Source organism: Ipomoea triloba, chromosome 1 (assembly GCF_003576645.1).
Source record: "Ipomoea triloba cultivar NCNSP0323 chromosome 1, ASM357664v1".
Taxonomy (NCBI): Eukaryota; Viridiplantae; Streptophyta; class Magnoliopsida; order Solanales; family Convolvulaceae; genus Ipomoea; species Ipomoea triloba.
The window spans coordinates 37,656,413-37,673,569 of NC_044916.1; the positions used below are offsets into that span (position 1 = coordinate 37,656,413).

At 36.1% G+C, this 17,157-nt stretch overlaps 3 protein-coding genes across 5 annotated transcripts; 1 reads left to right on the forward strand and 2 right to left on the reverse strand.

Moving 5' to 3' along the window:
- The first annotated feature begins 885 nt into the window (after window positions 1-885).
- Window positions 886-9,345, forward strand: LOC116017044 (LRR receptor-like serine/threonine-protein kinase FEI 1). The gene is made up of 14 exons (XM_031257557.1): window positions 886-1,087; window positions 2,509-2,737; window positions 2,969-3,104; window positions 3,566-3,637; window positions 3,718-3,789; window positions 4,217-4,288; window positions 4,820-4,891; window positions 5,007-5,078; window positions 5,784-5,881; window positions 6,490-6,654; window positions 6,788-7,120; window positions 7,448-7,693; window positions 8,282-8,415; window positions 8,593-9,345. Exons 2-14 carry the CDS (start codon window positions 2,644-2,646, stop codon window positions 8,809-8,811), a joined length of 1,785 nt encoding a protein of 594 aa, XP_031113417.1. The 5' UTR covers window positions 886-1,087; window positions 2,509-2,643; the 3' UTR covers window positions 8,812-9,345.
- A 440-nt stretch (window positions 9,346-9,785) lies between these two features.
- On the reverse strand, window positions 9,786-13,925 carry LOC116017052 (SH3 domain-containing protein 1-like). Of its 3 annotated transcripts, none has more exons than XM_031257568.1 (11): window positions 13,328-13,925; window positions 12,404-12,517; window positions 12,199-12,268; window positions 11,974-12,122; window positions 11,763-11,864; window positions 11,483-11,677; window positions 11,121-11,183; window positions 10,855-10,989; window positions 10,696-10,770; window positions 10,353-10,455; window positions 9,786-10,044 (listed from the first exon to the last, which is right to left on the reverse strand). In XM_031257568.1, the coding sequence occupies exons 1-11, from the start codon at window positions 13,385-13,387 to the stop codon at window positions 9,977-9,979; spliced, it is 1,134 nt and encodes a 377-aa protein (XP_031113428.1). In that variant the 5' UTR covers window positions 13,388-13,925; the 3' UTR covers window positions 9,786-9,976. The 3 variants fall into 3 exon arrangements, with proteins under 3 accessions (XP_031113428.1, XP_031113444.1, XP_031113436.1); XM_031257584.1 differs by having other exon boundaries at window positions 9,922-10,055; window positions 13,328-13,923; XM_031257576.1 differs by lacking the exon at window positions 9,786-10,044 and having other exon boundaries at window positions 10,092-10,455; window positions 13,328-13,919.
- A 768-nt stretch (window positions 13,926-14,693) lies between these two features.
- Window positions 14,694-15,971, reverse strand: LOC116020338. Its single transcript, XM_031260819.1, has one exon. It carries the CDS (start codon window positions 15,828-15,830, stop codon window positions 15,057-15,059), a length of 774 nt encoding a protein of 257 aa, XP_031116679.1. The 5' UTR covers window positions 15,831-15,971; the 3' UTR covers window positions 14,694-15,056.
- Between the last annotated feature and the right edge of the window lie 1,186 nt (window positions 15,972-17,157).

The following is a 17,157-nucleotide window of genomic DNA, read 5'->3' on the forward strand; positions in this document are numbered from 1 at the left end:
TGTAATTGAGAGTAAAATTTAAGAGTAGTAATAATAGTTTCCATACTATTTAAAAAAAAAAAAGTTTCCATACTCAAAAATGTGTTTTGAAAAGTTGTACTTTATTCATTATTAAATACGGATGCAATTACGGATTACCGTCCTGTTAAGGCGTCAACTGTAAATTTATACCGTCAATTATAAATTTTGAAAAGTTTTACTTTATTCATTATCAAATACGGATGCAATTATGGATTACCGTCACGTTAAGGCGTCAATTATAAATTTATACCTCCCATTAATAATAGTTTCCATACTCAAAAGTGTGTTTTGAAAAGTTTTACTTTATTCTTATCAAATACATATGCAATTACGGATTACTGTTCCGTTAAGGCGTCAATTATTGATTACCGTCCGATTAATAATAGTTTTCATACTCAAAAGTGTATTTTGAAAAGTTTTACTATATTATTTATCAAATACGGATGCAATTACGGATTATCGTTCCGTTAAGGCGTTAATTATAAATTTAGAAAAATACTACTTGGGCTCTCAAATTCTACTCTCTATTTTCACTATTTCATACAAAAATTTAATGTTGACACTTTACTTAGACCTATAGGATAAATGTAACATATCATATATTGTCACGTCAGGGAGTAAAAGTGAGAGGGTAAAAAATTGGATTCCGGATTCATAAATTTATACCGTTCCAGACATTTGATTTGACCCTTATTCCAATCCGTAAAATGAGACTAATAAGTACGCCCGACCACCTTGGGTTGTGCACACTCTGGTGTGGTGCTAAGCTTCACTGCGTCGGTGGCACGTGTGGACAGTCGCGTTCTTACGTGCGAACCCACTCCACTCTCACTGGCCCAACCGATGGCCTTTTAATTCCGCCATCGAATTCTCTCTCCTCCCCTCTATCTCTCTCTAGAAGGGCTTCACGAATCGAGAGTGTGAAGAGAGAAGCTTCTTCTTGTCGTTTTACTCTCTCCAGTGTAACCATTCTCAGTTCAACTTCACATCTTCCCGCATACATATCTCTGCTGAGCTGAAATCACCTCCGAGCTCTCTTTAACAGATCGAATCTGACACTCCTCAGGTACTACTTTGCTTATGTGTGTTTTATATGCTGTAAACTGCTTGTGCAACTGCTTCAGTGTTTTTTTGCTTGATTTTCGGAGCATTTATCTGAATTCCGTAAGAATTTGTATATATATCTTATATAAATGTATGCGTTTTTGTGTAAGTTCGTTCATATCGGGAAAGTTCTTAGCTGCTAGAGCGAGGTATGGAACTGTAGTCACATTCGATCGCCTTACTCTCGTTGATCATGCTCCTTTGGATGTTTTGGGGTTTGAAATTTGGATTCAATCATTTTGACACTTGGAACTTGTAATGACATGACTGCATTTGCTGGTATACTTAGAGATGATATCACTGAACTGATGGGAACTATGTTGATGATATGGCCAGAGAAGATGAGGCTTTCACAGTAGACTAGTGTGAAGAAACTCTTTCAATGGTTTCTGGCTGTGAACTAGCTACCTAAACCCAAATCAGTATGGAACTTATGAAGTTTGAGGATTAATTATGGTGAGCCAGAAGTGTGTGGAAGTATCCATCAAATGCATTCCTATTAAGATAATTTTTTTTTATAGGGAAGAAAAGTATCTCAATATGATCATCATTAGTGTAATATCTCAATCTTGTGTTGTACAAGATAGTACAAGTTTAAGGCTATGGTCAAACTGCATGCTACTTGTTGCTAACACATGGGCTGAAAGAAGATGGGTGTCTGCCCTGCTGTTTATCACTGCCTAAATCACATCAATGCCAATTTGTTGTGTGTCAAGCTAAAATAATGCACATCTACAATGACTTGACATGTTGTTAATTTTGTATATGATATGAAGTGAATTTAGTTGGATCTTGGATGATGGTGTTGCAAGTGAATGTGGAGGAAATAGATGAGAATACAAAAGTGTTTATTTTGTGTTACTACATATAAATTAACAAGAGTTAAGTTTTGTTGAAGTCAAGAAGAATGAATACCATGCTTTTAGGGCATGATTTTCTCCTATTGGTTAACTGATTGGTTTCTCAACAAGCTTGGTTGAGTAGCAAGCCTTTGCCAGTTGATAGAATGCATCCTGCTATATAAGGCTATAACTTGGCATCAATCTCTCTATCTCACAACTTTAGTACTTAATTCTTCATTCAATTTAATTGTGAAAAACTAAAATGAACTGCCATTCAATGGATTTATAATCTATTTTTTAAATCCATTGCACTAGTTCTAGAAAAATGAAATTGTCTAATACTCCGTAGTTTTCTATGGAATACATTTACATGAATCGGTAAAAAAAATGATGTTTTATTGTTTTTTTTGTTCTTATACAACAAGAGCCATAATGTAGTCACCATTCTCACTATTATTTCTCAAATTTCTTTATTACTCGTATATTATATTATTATTACTACTAATTTAATCATCATATGTTTTTCTATTGTTCCTACCAGGGAGCGTTTATCCTTCTATAAGGTGGCTTTGCTTTTGTATCATCAAGCTATTAACTCTATGTCCAAGAAAGCCATAATTCAGTGTGGTGTCTCAAATGATCTGTAGAAATCTTCTTATGCTTGATCAGCACCAAAATGGGTGGCTTCTGTGTGAAAATTTCCCAGCTGTTGCTTTTAATCTTGCTACCATGCACTCTATTACAAGTAGCCCGCCCTCTTAGCCCTGATGGTAAGTTGTTCATTCTATGTTGCACATGTTCCTTGTAAGTTCTGTACTTTATGGCTTAAACTGCACATGATTCATAAAAAATGTGGATTGAGGATTATGAAGTTAAATCTTCAGTGATCTCTGTTAAAGTTAATATCCAAGTCAGTTGCCTTGGTCGGATATTCAAGCATGGATTTTTACCCTGTTATTTCACAAATTCTTATGAGGTGTTGGCACTGCATTTGCGTGTAGGTCAAGCACTTAATAACTTTAGAACAGCAATAGTTAGTTCAGATGATGTGCTTCGCCAGTGGAGACCAGAAGATCCTGATCCATGCAGGTGGAAAGGAGTAAAATGTGACCCAAAATCCAAGCGTGTTACTTCCTTGTAAGTTGCCATTTTATCCTGAATTATACTTTGAATCCTGACTGACCGTTGTACTGTGGTTTTCCTATGTTTATCAAGAGAGTTGATTAAGAAGCAATGCATCTATTTTGGTCTTTCATTGGTGATGCCCTTAAATCAAATAAATAGCTTTATTTGAGAATTTTGTTATATTCTACCGCATGGTCTTGTCATATTGAGATTGTTGTATTTCATACAATGGAAGACCCTTTAGTGCTTCATGAATTAGTTCTTTTAAGGGCTTAGATAATTGGCTGTGTTGTGGTTTTACATTTTTTAGTAAATTTTTGTTTTATTGCAAATTACTTTAGTTCTATTCCTTATCTCAGCTGATAGAGAAAAGTTACTAACATTTCAACCTTATACTCTGATCCATCAATTTAAGTTGTGGTTAATAGTTTCATATTGGACCTGTTAATGGTGTTTGTTATTTACTCATTCAGGAGCCTCCCTAATCACAAGTTGAGTGGACCTATATCACCAGACATTGGGAAACTAGATCAGTTGCAAATCCTGTATGGATCCCATTATTTTTATTTTCTCTACAATGCTTCTAGTTACTGTTAATCTGCTAACCTAGCATTTGTATTTGCAGAATCCTTCATGACAACAACTTCTATGGGACAATTCCTCCTGAGTTGGGGAACTGTACAGTGCTGAAATCTTTGTAAGTGCTCTTTATTGTTTGTTGAAGATTTTACTTTCATCATTTTGCCATATGATCTGGTTTTGGTCCTTTGAGCAGGGGCTTGGCCTCCTAGGTTTTCATTAGTTCATCAAGATTTAGCATGTAGGCAAATAGTACTTTTGTTTTTTGTATGTTCCTAACAAGAATTAGTAGTGCCTTTATGAATGTTTTTGCCCCTTGAGAGATTAGACCTTCCTTGTTTCCGGCTACATCATTCTTGGTAGCATAATCATATATACCTAGAGAGGAATTAAGTTATTATCCTTTAAAAAAAGATTCTAAATGAGTGAAGGGCTTTTAGTTCTTTGCTTTTGATACAAAATTTGGGTTAAGTATTTCTCTGTAAGTTTTGCTGCTAATGTGAGGCACATTCATCTTTAAGTCCTTAACCTATATTTCATGACAGGTTTCTGCAGGGTAATTATTTGAGCGGACTGATTCCTGATCAATTGGGAAACCTTTCTTTTCTTGAAAATCTGTAAGATACTTCTTCTTTTACTCAAATACTCCATATCCTTTTACATGTTGGTTTCATCACCATCTGTGTTTGAGGTTTTAACAAACTGTTTCCCGATCTGAGTAAGATTATTGTTATCTTTACTATTAGATAATTGTTCTTCTGAAAATCAATATTAAACTCAACTATCAACTTTCTTGTGTGCACCTATATGATATTCGTTTCCAGATTTTATGAAACTCATTGTCAAGAACTGAGCCAAAAGAGGACATGTCTAGGCCCTTTCTCTGACAAATGCCCTTGCTTTGCCTGCTGTGTATTCAACCAATGTGAAGTTTAGTCAATTTGCAAATGGAAAAGTTCTTATGGCTACTGGCCAGAGCTTTTCTATTTCAAAATTTTTTATGAACTGCTGTTGCTTAGGAACCATTAAGTGCCATGTCTGCTACTTGTTTCTGTATTGATTTGTTTCATTATATATACAACAGCTTTGTTCATTAATATGGTGGTGACTGTCAGAAATCAATATTGATGCTACTTTGTTTTGTGCAGGGATCTTTCAAGCAACTCTCTCAGTGGAAATATTCCACAATCACTGGGGAATTTGAACAAACTGATTATGTTGTGAGTGAAATTAATTTGTCACGTTAAACTGCCACATTGAGCTCCAGATATTTTTCTTTCCTTTTGGATCTGATACACACGTAATATTTATATATTATTCTGTGATTGTGGACAGCAATGTGTCAAACAATTTTCTGACTGGACAAATACCTTCTGATGGCCATCTTTCCAACTTTGGAAATGACTCGTACGTTTTAAATTTTAGTAATTTCTTCTCCTAAATTACTACATTGAGAGTTGCTTGCTTAAATTGTTATTAATGCTTTTCTGATTATTCTCTTTTGGCCTGGACTTGGTGCATGTATCTAAGTAAATGTATGGCATACACTTGAATCATAAAAATTTCTTAGTGCCTAGAATTGGTTATAGTACTAGTAAATTCTGAGTCGCAAATGCATATATTTATTAAAAGAAAGTTAGGATTTCATGCCTTACTGGCTTACTGTGATTCTCTAGAGTTCTACTTTTCCCCTGAACCCCACAATGGCTTACTTTGTCAAACTGTGTTGTAAATATTTACTACTTAACATGCTTAAGGGTTAGCTTATAATGTCCTGGACCATTGCATTTCAACTTTTAAATTTTAGCCTAGTAGCATATACAATGGAATTTGTCTGTTAAACATATGAATTTGTTCAACGGATGTGCATATATTTTGATGAATGATTTGACAGCCTTGATTAAGGAGCTCTCAAGTCTCATCAATATCCTGAGAGGTGTGGGTTAGGTTCAAACTGTATATTACATATTCTGTGCACAAGTGAGTGAAGTGACTGCTTTTTTATGAATATTAACAACCTTTTAGTTTCAATATTTGCAATTGAGAGCACATCAGATATACCATCAGACACATCTTTTATCACCCCGCTGATATCTTCATGATTATTTGCAGCTATCATGGAAATCGTAATTTATGTGGGCAGCAAATTAATTCTGTGTGCAAAAATAATGCCGGAGGTCCTACGCCATTCTCCCAACCTCCTAATTCTGGTAAATTTTCATTTATTCTTATTTTTATTTTCTATTCAGACACTTCCATTTTATGTCTATCTGTAAGGGGTGAGAAATTGGGAGAGAACAACCAGCGGAAGAATGATCTTTTTAACTGTGCTGAAGGTTATTTTCTGACATCTGGTGTGTTGGCCAAATTCTGTCTGAAATATGATGTGACAGATTATTTCTTGGTGGCTGACAAGTGACAACCTTTTATTTGCTCTGTGTTTAGTTATTTTTGGATAGAGGGTTTACTTTTATAAAAATGCAATAGTAATTTTCTTAACCTGCAAAGCAATTACATTGTTGGATTATGTACCTTCAATCTTCTTATTATGCGAAATTTATCTGAAACCCAATTCTTTGCAAACTCTTATAGTCTTATTTCAGAATGTGAAATACATTACATTATTTAAAATACTGTTACTCAATAAATGCGGCCGGGTTTTTAATCCTGTAATGACCTTTGTTAATTCAAACAGTTCCCCAAATCTATTTTCTTTTTCCTATCTCGCTTGATCTTTTTCTTTTTACCCATTTTGTTTTTGTTTCCCTGCATTTGTTGCTTACAATGTTAATAAAATGTATTATTTCTTAATTTTCAGCTCAAGATCAAAATAAGAAAAAATATTCTGGGAGACTGCTTATAAGTGCATCCGCTACTGTGGGTGCTTTGCTTTTGGTTGCACTAATGTGTTTCTGGGGTTGCTTCCTCTACAAGAGACTGGGCAAAAATGACAGTGGAAGCCTCGCAATGGATGTTGGGCCAGGTATGATCCAGTATTTGTGCATAATAGTTATCCATCGGGTCCATTTAAAGATCATTTTGAGTTAGGTGTGGCTCTTGTTTTCTCTCCAGACTCTACCTTCAGTGAAAATCATCACAATATTTTATCCTTTCAGGTGCCTCAATTGTAATGTTCCATGGAGATTTGCCATACTCTTCAAAGGATATTATCAGGAAGTTGGAATCCTTGAATGAAGAACATATAATTGGTTCTGGGGGATTTGGGACTGTATACAAGCTTGAAATGGATGATGGGAGTGTATTTGCTTTGAAAAGAATTGTAAAAATTAATGAAGGTTTTGATAGGTTTTTTGAAAGGGAACTTGAAATTCTTGGAAGCATTAAGCACAGACACCTGGTAAATCTGCGAGGATATTGCAATTCTCCAACTTCAAAGCTGTTAATATATGATTTCTTACCAGGAGGTAGCCTAGATGAAGCTCTGCATGGTATGCTACTTTCTCTGCATATACTTTTTGGTCCTTAAATGAGTTTATTATGGTCTGTATATATTATAATTATAACTCCGTAACTTGCATAAATTTTTTTCCTGGAAAAGTGAGCTTATCACAGTATGATTATTCATTTAAATGGTTGGGGAAAGTTCAAACTTATGTTATATTTACAATGGACCTCAAAAAGAGTTTCACTAATTACAGTTAGAGAAGTTCAATGAGCAGCAGAAATTTTTTTGAAACATAAAAAGTTATGCTAGGACTTTCTGTGACTATGATTCATTTTCTCTGTCTGCAAAAGTTTTATCTTTTGATTTGCAGGGAGGTCTGAGCAATTAGACTGGGATGCACGACTAACAATAATCATGGGAGCTGCAAAAGGGCTAGCTTATTTGCATCATGATTGTTCACCTAGAATCATACATCGTGACATAAAGTCCAGTAACATCTTACTAGATGGGAATTATGAGGCACGGGTATCTGACTTTGGATTGGCCAAATTACTTGAGGATGAGGAGTCCCACATCACTACAATTGTGGCAGGCACATTTGGTTATTTAGCTCCAGGTACAGACCATGAAAATTTCTTCAGAGTTTATATTGGTTTGCAAGTCAATAGTCCTGAAGGTGTTCCTATTAGTAATCTCAATTTTTAATATTGTTACACTTATGCTCTAAACATATTCAAACTAGTTTGATAATATGATTTTTTATGTTTACTTATTAAAAAAGAAAATATGATTTCTGGCAGCGAATAGGTATTAAATAAAGTGACTGCTAAAGCTTAAATGGCTCATTCTTCCTGTGACAGTGTGACTTCATTTTTACCCAGTAGCACTAAATCTGGAGCTTGTTTCTTGACTAGTTTCATGATATCTGTGCACAGACATGGCATGCAGTATTATACTAGAACGTCAGACCTGGAAAACATTAAGGGCACATTTACTAAATGGAGATATTCTCCTTTTTTTCTAGAGAAAGGAAAACAAAAATTAGTTTATTTGTACATTTCTCCAATCAGAGAATTGAAAACTTGAGAAAGAGCAGGCAGCTTTTGATGTGGATTCTTAGTATGTGGATTGCACTGCAAGTGTCTTTTGATTCAGTTCAGTGACGATATGTTTCTCTGATCGATATGTATTTTATACTTTGTAGAGTACATGCAAAGTGGCCGAGCTACAGAAAAGACTGATGTTTACAGTTTTGGCGTTTTGGTTCTTGAAATATTGAGCGGAAAGCGTCCAACTGATGCATCATTCATTGAGAAGGGTCTAAACATTGTTGGCTGGGTATGCTTCTTTGACAACTGAGCTAATCCAGCACTTTTGATATTTTAAAATGTTATACCAATGATACACAATTGGATTCTTTCTAATTACCCTAATTGTAGCATATACAGCACATGTAAACCTACAGCTCTGAGATAATGCCCTCGTGTTTTCTTCATTAATGTTTTTGTTTTGCAGTTGAATTTTTTGGTCACGGAGGACAGACCACGGGAGATAGTAGACTCGTATTGTGAAGGAGTGCAGGCAGAAAGCCTTGATGCACTACTCTCAATTGCAATACAATGTGTCTCTTCGAACCCAGAGGATCGGCCCACTATGCACAGAGTACTCCAGATACTTGAATCTGAAGTGATGACTCCATGCCCCAGCGACTTCTACGACTCCAACTCTGATTGAAGAACTTATAAAAAAAAAATTGAGGACAAGGTCCTCTTTGAGTGATTTTATTCTGCTTCCTAATGCAACAGAATGCAGAAATAACCACATGGGAGGGGGTTGAGCTCACGATCTGAAATGTGGGATTTCCTACTCCATTTGTTCATTCTTTCTGCAGAGTTCTGCCACCCCAATGTCACCCCCCGCACAATCAGAGTGGCTGTTTTGCTGTCATGAAGTTCATCTTGTTTGGTTCTGTTTGAATTCCCCCGAGTGTTCACTTCTGTTTTCTCGCCCTTTCCACCTCTTGCATTTTCTTTCTCGTAGCCTTATTCTTTTTTCTTTTTTTTTTTCCCTCTCGTGTAGTGTTGTTAATTTAATTGTATATGAAATGATTGTGTTGATTCGATATTATTATCCGTTGCCAATTAATCCCATTTTGTAAGTATGAGATTACTCTTCACAGAAGTTACTCCATAGATCGGATTGTAGACACTGTGACCGCTGTATTATTTTATAATCAATGAATATGTACACGCATGAATTTAGCCTAAAGTGTTAGCTAGCTAACATTATAAAACATTTTTTTTTGGAGTGGGATTAGTTCTCATTTGTTCAGAAGTGTTATATTTGATTCTCATCTGGGTGATTTACTCATTTATTTTAAAAGTGGTATTCACCGCTTCGAGCAGAAACGGCAGAAAGTATAGTAAAAAATACACATCTGATGCTTAAAACGGCCGTTTGAAGTTAAATTCTGATGCTTCATTCTCCACGATTTCTAGTGGAGGTGGGGCAGTGCTTCGGAATCCACAAGGCGGTTTTGTAGCAGCGTTAACTTTTCCTATTCTAGCTTCCTGCGCTCTAGAGGCAGAAGCTAAAGCTCTTGCTCTTGCCATGAGATGGTGTGACTTGGTAGCCCAGAAACCTTTAAGCATTGAAGTGGACTCTTCGGTACTGGTCANTGAAGTGGACTCTTCGGTACTGGTCAACCTCATCCTTAACTGCGAAGCTCCAATCCCATGGAGACTCCGTTCCTCTATTGCCACCATTCGTCATTTGCTCTCCGATTGGAATGCTACGATCACACATTCTTACCGGGAGGCTAACGGTTGCTAATGCTTTAGCTTCTTTTGGTTGTTCTCTCTCTCGCTCCTCTCTTTATTCTACTTTTAATTCTTTGCCATCAGCTGTTAGAATGGCTCTGTTGTATGACAGTAGAGGTTTCTCCTCTCCAAGACTCTCTTCTTCCTTCTAATAAAAACCTTTCTCATTAAAAAAAAAAAATTATGTAAAAAAAAAATAAAAATACACATCTGAATAATTCCACATCATTCTTACTAGTAACACAAGCCAAGCCAACTACACGTGAACATTATTAACATTGATACGAATGCGCCTAAAGAACAAGAAGGGATGGTCACGACCAAGAAATTAAAAAAAGCACTCATAAAGAGGCAATTTTCTGATCTCCCTTTGTACAATGAGCAATTTACAAACACAAGCAGAATGGCAAAAATATTGTACTATGTACTGTATTTATCATTTCGAATCCTCTTTACCTAATTTGATTGCTGGGGCTTCGCCTATCTTTTCTACATAAGCTGAGGGAAACCAGCCGCATTTACCCTTACTTTCTCCTTCAGACCATCCAGTAGGAGCCGCCTATGTAAAATCCATGCATCGAAGAACCATCAGTTTCTCTTGATGAAGCTTAATTGCATAGGAAAGCCATGATATGATGGTATGCGTTTTCACAATGCAATGGATGAAAGAAAAGCTAATTTTGATTTGGCAGATGGCGGCACACTAGCTAGTAACGGCTATGCAGATAAAGTGGAAGTTGATGGAAAAAGAGTGTTTTTAGTACTTAGTAGTATAGCACACACAAACAGCACAAAGTACCTGCCGAACCACCACATGATCATCAAGTTCAAGGCTTAGCTCACCATCGGCTTGGGCATCAAACGGGTGTATAACCTGTTGTTAAAGTAGATCGAGGAAAAGGGGTTGAAAATTTTCAGAGGAAAGCAAATTCTCTAACAATAATAGCGTCGTACTTACCTTTGCAACGAAATCATTCCCATTTTTATCGTCATCTCCAAGATGAGAAGATCCATTTGAAGCAGCATCAAGTACCTCTCTTTGTGAAAATGATGATTGTAGTGAAGACTCGTTTGATTGTTCTTCTAGAATCATCTATTACATAAAACGAAAATTTAGAATGCAGAATATAATCTGGTCTTCTTTCCCCTCTTCTTAAATTGTGAAAATACTTCGTACTGACAAGAAAGTACTATCCTTATGCTGTGTAGCATATGTGTACAGACCTCGGAATGTAGCTTTTCCAATGTAGCAACGACATTCCGGTGGTAAGATCTTTCAGCATCCACCTGCAAACTGAAACCAATTTAAGCAACAATAACATGACAAATTTCAACTTGAAAGCATGTCCCCCCTGTACTCTTTTAGGTAACAATAGATACATAACTATGTGTCACAGAATAATGCCAAGCGTGCGATATTTTAGATCCATTCAGTTATTCAAGATCCACGAGTTCACCCAAAAAAAAAAAAACCCCAATATTAGACAATAGATCAATGTGTTAATTAGTGACGTAACAAAAGGATCAGAGAATGAGTGGAGAAAGCAAAAGTTTCACGCCTTAAAGATAAAATCAACAGGAAATACCATTGTAAGAAGTTTTTGGTAAGTAGTCTGTTGCTGCTCCTCCTCTACAGATAACATGGACGCAATTGCCTCCTTCCCAAGAACCAACATCGAAGATTTAAGGTCAGTCAATTTTGCTTCTGAATTTTTGAGCTTTACTAAACTCTCGGAAGAAGAATCTCTGAACTTAGATTGGCGCCTTATTACTTCGGAAAACTGACAAGGAGAAGGCAAAGAATTACATCTGTGCAAAATTTATGGCCCCTTAGAATGCATTCTCAGGTACTCAAATGAGCAATACCTGGGCTTCAAGATCCTGGCGCATTCTGTCATAACGATGAGTCAAATGACGAGCATCTTCAAGAGGAGCACCATTAATCATTGAACGTAATGGCTCAGAAACCTACAGAAGAAAATTGTTACCAGAATCATTATACACATGCTCGACTGCAATTTTCACTTATACACAAATATAATTATTACATGAAAGCCAACAGAAAACAAAATACGACCTGCTGTCCTAAAATCCCAAGCATAGTTTCTCTTTCATCTTCCATTGCAGCACGTGAAGCACCAAAGTTCAAAGCAGCCCTTGCAATGGGAGAAGCACCACTTTCATTCTCATTCCCATATTTGCAACAATCCTTAGCCAACTTTCTAGCTACATATGAAGTTGAAACTTTGTATACGTGCCATAAAATTGAATCAAACTGAGGTAAGGACAAAGATCAAAGCACCTATCTGCATTTCCTTTCGGCTAGTTGAAATATGTGCTTCTATACCACGGGCGATATCCCTTTGAAAATGCTGTGGAACATCACAAACAATACAAATAAAAGATTTCCAAACTCAAAGTTTCTCATAAGTCATAAGAGTTACTTGAATTTGAACAATAAAATTTATTTAAGAGAAAGAAACATTGGCTAAGGTTGGTGGATTTACCTTTGCAGCCCTGGTAGATCGGTATAATGCCTCAAGTTGTTGGTGAGACTGTAGTTCAGCTTCGTCTACCATTACAGATTCATTGCCCAACTGGCCCAAGTGCCTCATAATCATCTACCAAAGAAAAGTAAGACTAAGCTCTAGGGGCATCACAAATTCAAGAACCTCGGTTAATACAAATGTTGCAACAATGCAAAACGTTAGCATGCATATGTCTCTAAATAGTTAATACGGTGTAAAAGTGAGGATTACGAGAAGGGGAACATGATGTTTCTAATCTTCAAGGGAAGCAACAGCAAAACAACTACTTATTCAGAATTTCAATTGTCCACTTCCCTCACCAAATCTTAGAATGTTATCTCACATACACTCACACAAGTGAAAAATAGTCAGTCAATCAGTATATTATGCACCTAGACTTGCAAAGCTAGGTAAACCCTGCCAACACATCAGTGTGCATACTAAATAAGCATATAGTTCGTTCTAAATCAACATGAAGTTCAGTACAAATTAACAGCATTTATGCTCATTTTTCAAGTAAAATAACTATGTAGTACAGTCCAAAGTAATAAGGATGCTTATGTAACCAGACAACATTGGAGGACAACACAATACAAGTTGGGCTTATGATAAATTTTGTCATACACAGAGAGCACTAAAGTAGGTTCCAGCACTTTGATATCCAGTTCATGAAAAACTATATATATAACAAAAACATGAAAAAAGGAAACAAATAAATGAAAACTCCATAAACAGTCAGAAATCTTCAATGGGGTCAGATCAAATTTTCAATTGAGGATAAAAATTAAAAATTTTCACCCCAACCCACAAACACTAGTAAAAGAGCAAATTGAAAAGGAGAAATTTTCTAAAAAAACATAAGAAAAGTAGGACAGGACAGGAAACAGAATTAAAAATACACACTTGCTGTTGCTTGGCAACTTGCTCCCTTAGTTTACTTGCTTGCTTCTTTAAAGCCTCCATTCTTGATCTTGTCTATCAAACTCTTCACTGTGCATATACCGCCCCCACCACACACACACACAATAGATAATTATAGGTGGGAAATAGGAACCCAATAAGCAAAAGGGAAGAAGAGAATACCCAGCAAAGCTAGGAAATTGAAAGCACTTTGAAAGTGGGAATCTGGGTTCCTTTTTGTCAGAGGAAAGGTGGAAAATCCCAAGAGAGTAGAGCCAATCTAAAAGGGGATTTGGATCATTGGATTGAAAGGAACTGGTGTCGGTAAAAGGCCACGGCGCTATGGTTGCTCACTTGCTATAGAACGGCTAGAGACCAAACGAGGAAGGCAAAGCTTAGATTTCGTAAAGACGTGTTTTTGGGACCGGCCACGACAATCCAACATGGTTCAGTATCTATCTGTCCGCCATTTATTACGTTTTGGTCAATTCTACCTCGTTTCGGACCTTCTAAAATGTCCGACGGTGTGATCAATGAAGAAGTGTCATCAACAAAACTTGTATAAGATTTATCTATAATATTGTGTACAGTTTAGAAAGATTAGAATTATCTTCATGGTGGTTGAATTGAAAAATGACTTTATATCAAAGAAAATTATTTTGATAAGGACTGGTTAGAGTGTGCATAGTCAATTATGGTGTGTATTTCTTCTTTTTTTTTTTTTTTAAATGAAATCATTATTTATAGTTTATCATAATATCACCTATAAATTAATTAAACTGTCTTGATCATCGTGTTCATATGGGTAGCAAATGTCACTGCAAATTAGATGACAACTCGTCACAATGGGTAACATCTTAACCACCTAACCTGTTTTGCATTCAAATTATATTGATATTGTACAGTCTAGTTTGTTTCATATACAATTTTACCCTCTAAACGTTTATAAAATTTATCTATAATATTGCAATAAAATTGTGTACAATTTATAATTATTTCTATGATGGTTAAATTGAAAAATGACTTTAGTGATTATCAAGAAAATTATCTTGACAAAGACGGATTAGAATGTGTATAGTCAGTTGTGATGTGTAGTTGTGTACATCTTATTCATAAAACATAACTTATCACTTATAAATCAACTGAGTTGTTTGTACAGACATTAACATGTACAGTGTATCTCTTGGTCATGCTCATAAAAAAGCTAATGCGAGTACAAATTAGATAACAATTCGTCACAATAAACTTCCTTTTTTACCATCTAACCTGTCCTGTATTGCATTTGATGTTGTATGATCTAGTTTGTCTTTTACCCATTGAAGTTTAAAAACTGACATTCTTCTTTGCAAGATGTATAAAGTAAAACGACTTAATATATTAGCAATTTATTTTCAATAATACTCTCATCCCCCTTTTTTGAAAATACTCTCATCCCCCTAGTGATTTCAAGAATACCCTTTCACTCACTGCAATAGTAACTTTCTTATAGAAATAGAATCACATCAATAACTTAAGCATAATTCTCCACTTCTACCTCCCTTAATGGAAACCCAATTAAAGAAATCATTTCAAGTAAATAACGAAAACAAAAAGGATAAATGGTGAACTTCTCAGAATAGTTTGTTGTTGCCTGCAGAGTGTTCTTCCCTGGAGGTGTTGTTTTCATCATCCATAAACTGCCATCTTATATATATATAAATGTACATATATATTAGTATATGATAGAAACAAATCATCGTCCATGAGCTTCATTATCAGTGAGTTCATCATCAAGACCAGCAAAATCGATCCTAGCAGAGGCCTGTTTTGCCCACTGGACAATCTTCTCAGCCTCCCTGTTGATCTTCTCCTCTTCCTTCATGGCTTTCTTCAGCATTTTCTCCTGATTCTTCTTGGAAAAGGTGCTCAAATCCGATAGAAACTCAGCATCGCTCTTCCCCCAATCGAATCCTTTACCGATGATAGTGGCCCCCCTGTTCTCTTTCCCCTTCTTCTTCGAGACCTTCTTGGGGGAGCACCACATGCACCCAGTTTTCGCCGGCGGGGAAGGGGGCTCCGTTGAAAAATCGGGCGAACCCACAGAAAATGAAGATGACCCAGACCCGGATTTCGGCTCAGAATCCATTTTTCTATCTGGGTCTTTCTTGGAAGCAGAGAAATCATGATTCTCAGTCTCCAATTTTGGTATAGGTGAAGCAATAGAAGAATCCGGATTCTCCTTCAAACCCTTCTCCTCGGCTCGATCTTCCTTTTTCCCCGGGAAATCAACGGACTGAGAAACATTGAAGCTTTTAGAGCATGGGTTTGAGGGTTTGGGTTTTGTGGCCGGGAAAGTTTTGAGCTTCCGAAAGCGAGCTTCGAGGTGATCGGGGAGGTCGGAGTGGGAAAATCCGGAGCAGTTTATGGCGGCGACCTGCTCGAGAACAGACTGATCCATCGCCTGAGACAGAAGCTCCTCCACCGCCTTTTCATCGTCGCTATCTGAAACAAACGAAAAATCGGCCATGTTTTCGAGCTTCACTCTAAACCACTACTCACAATGCTATACTCAAAAAAGACAAAGAAACGATTTTTATGGCTTTCCTTTTTCCGCAAGCGGTTGTAAAAGACGATATTCTTGCCACTCTCACTGTAATGGAGACAGATAGTCAACAATGGAGGTGGAAGCTAACGGCTAATTCATGCTTATGGCGTTTTTCCGAATACAGCCGAAAATCAAGGGATCTCAGTGGGCCCACCTTCCCCAAACTGGGCTGAAACTTTCAAATCGGCCCACTGTTTCAGCCCGTTTTTGTGGGCCTTATTCTGGAATTAGAATTTTAACATTATAACATAATAATATTAATTCACATAAACTATTAGACGTATTATCTTAAGTACAAATTTTCTCACATGAAATATATGTAATCATCATATATATGATGATAATACACGTGATAAATCAGATATGACAATAATGTATAGAATACGTACAGCACATATACACGTATAGTTGATATATGAGTTGTTTCTTATATTTTCTTTAGCACTAAGAAACTATTTTACAGCACACAAACACCTACACTCAAGAGGCATATAAATAAACCGTGCCCCTTCTCAAGTTTTTCTATAGTTTTAAAAAATTAAAATTATTTCTACTGATATTTTTTTTTTTCTCTCCGTTCCCATTGTGCTAATCTTGATTCCATCAAAATTTCAACACAACCCTACCTGTCAAGAATGTCATTCTGTTGTTTTTGGCAACCATTGAAGAAGAAGAAGAATGAGGGAAAGAAAAAAGGTAACAAAAATAGTAACTCGAGAATAATAGGTTACTATGGCGATTGGGGAATAGACGAAAATATTGATTTCGAACAACACACAAAGCCAGAGAACGGGAAAGGGAAAGCTTCCGAAGATGGCAACAACAATAGCACGTTCAAGTTCATGATCAACAATTAAGGATCGGAGTTTCACAAACTAGTTATTATTAGCTTCTATATTGCAAAATTACTTAAAATCTATATTACATACATATATGCATGCTTTATTTTTAGATTTGTTGTTTTGAATTCTTTGTAAGTTTTAGCATATCGAATTTAATTTTTCTTTTTGTTTCAATTTTTATTGAGCATTCTATTCATGTAAATGCATGATAGGATGGAAGATGAATATGGAGTACATTGAATCCAAGTGGAATTCTACAACTAATTATGTATTTCAGATATTCAGGAGTTTGTTATACTAAAAAAAATAAAAATAATTAGGTATGACATTTTGCTGAAAAAGTCCACCTACTATCTACCTAATCCCTTTGTCTCCTGAAGAGTAAGTAATGATCACAATCCTGCTAA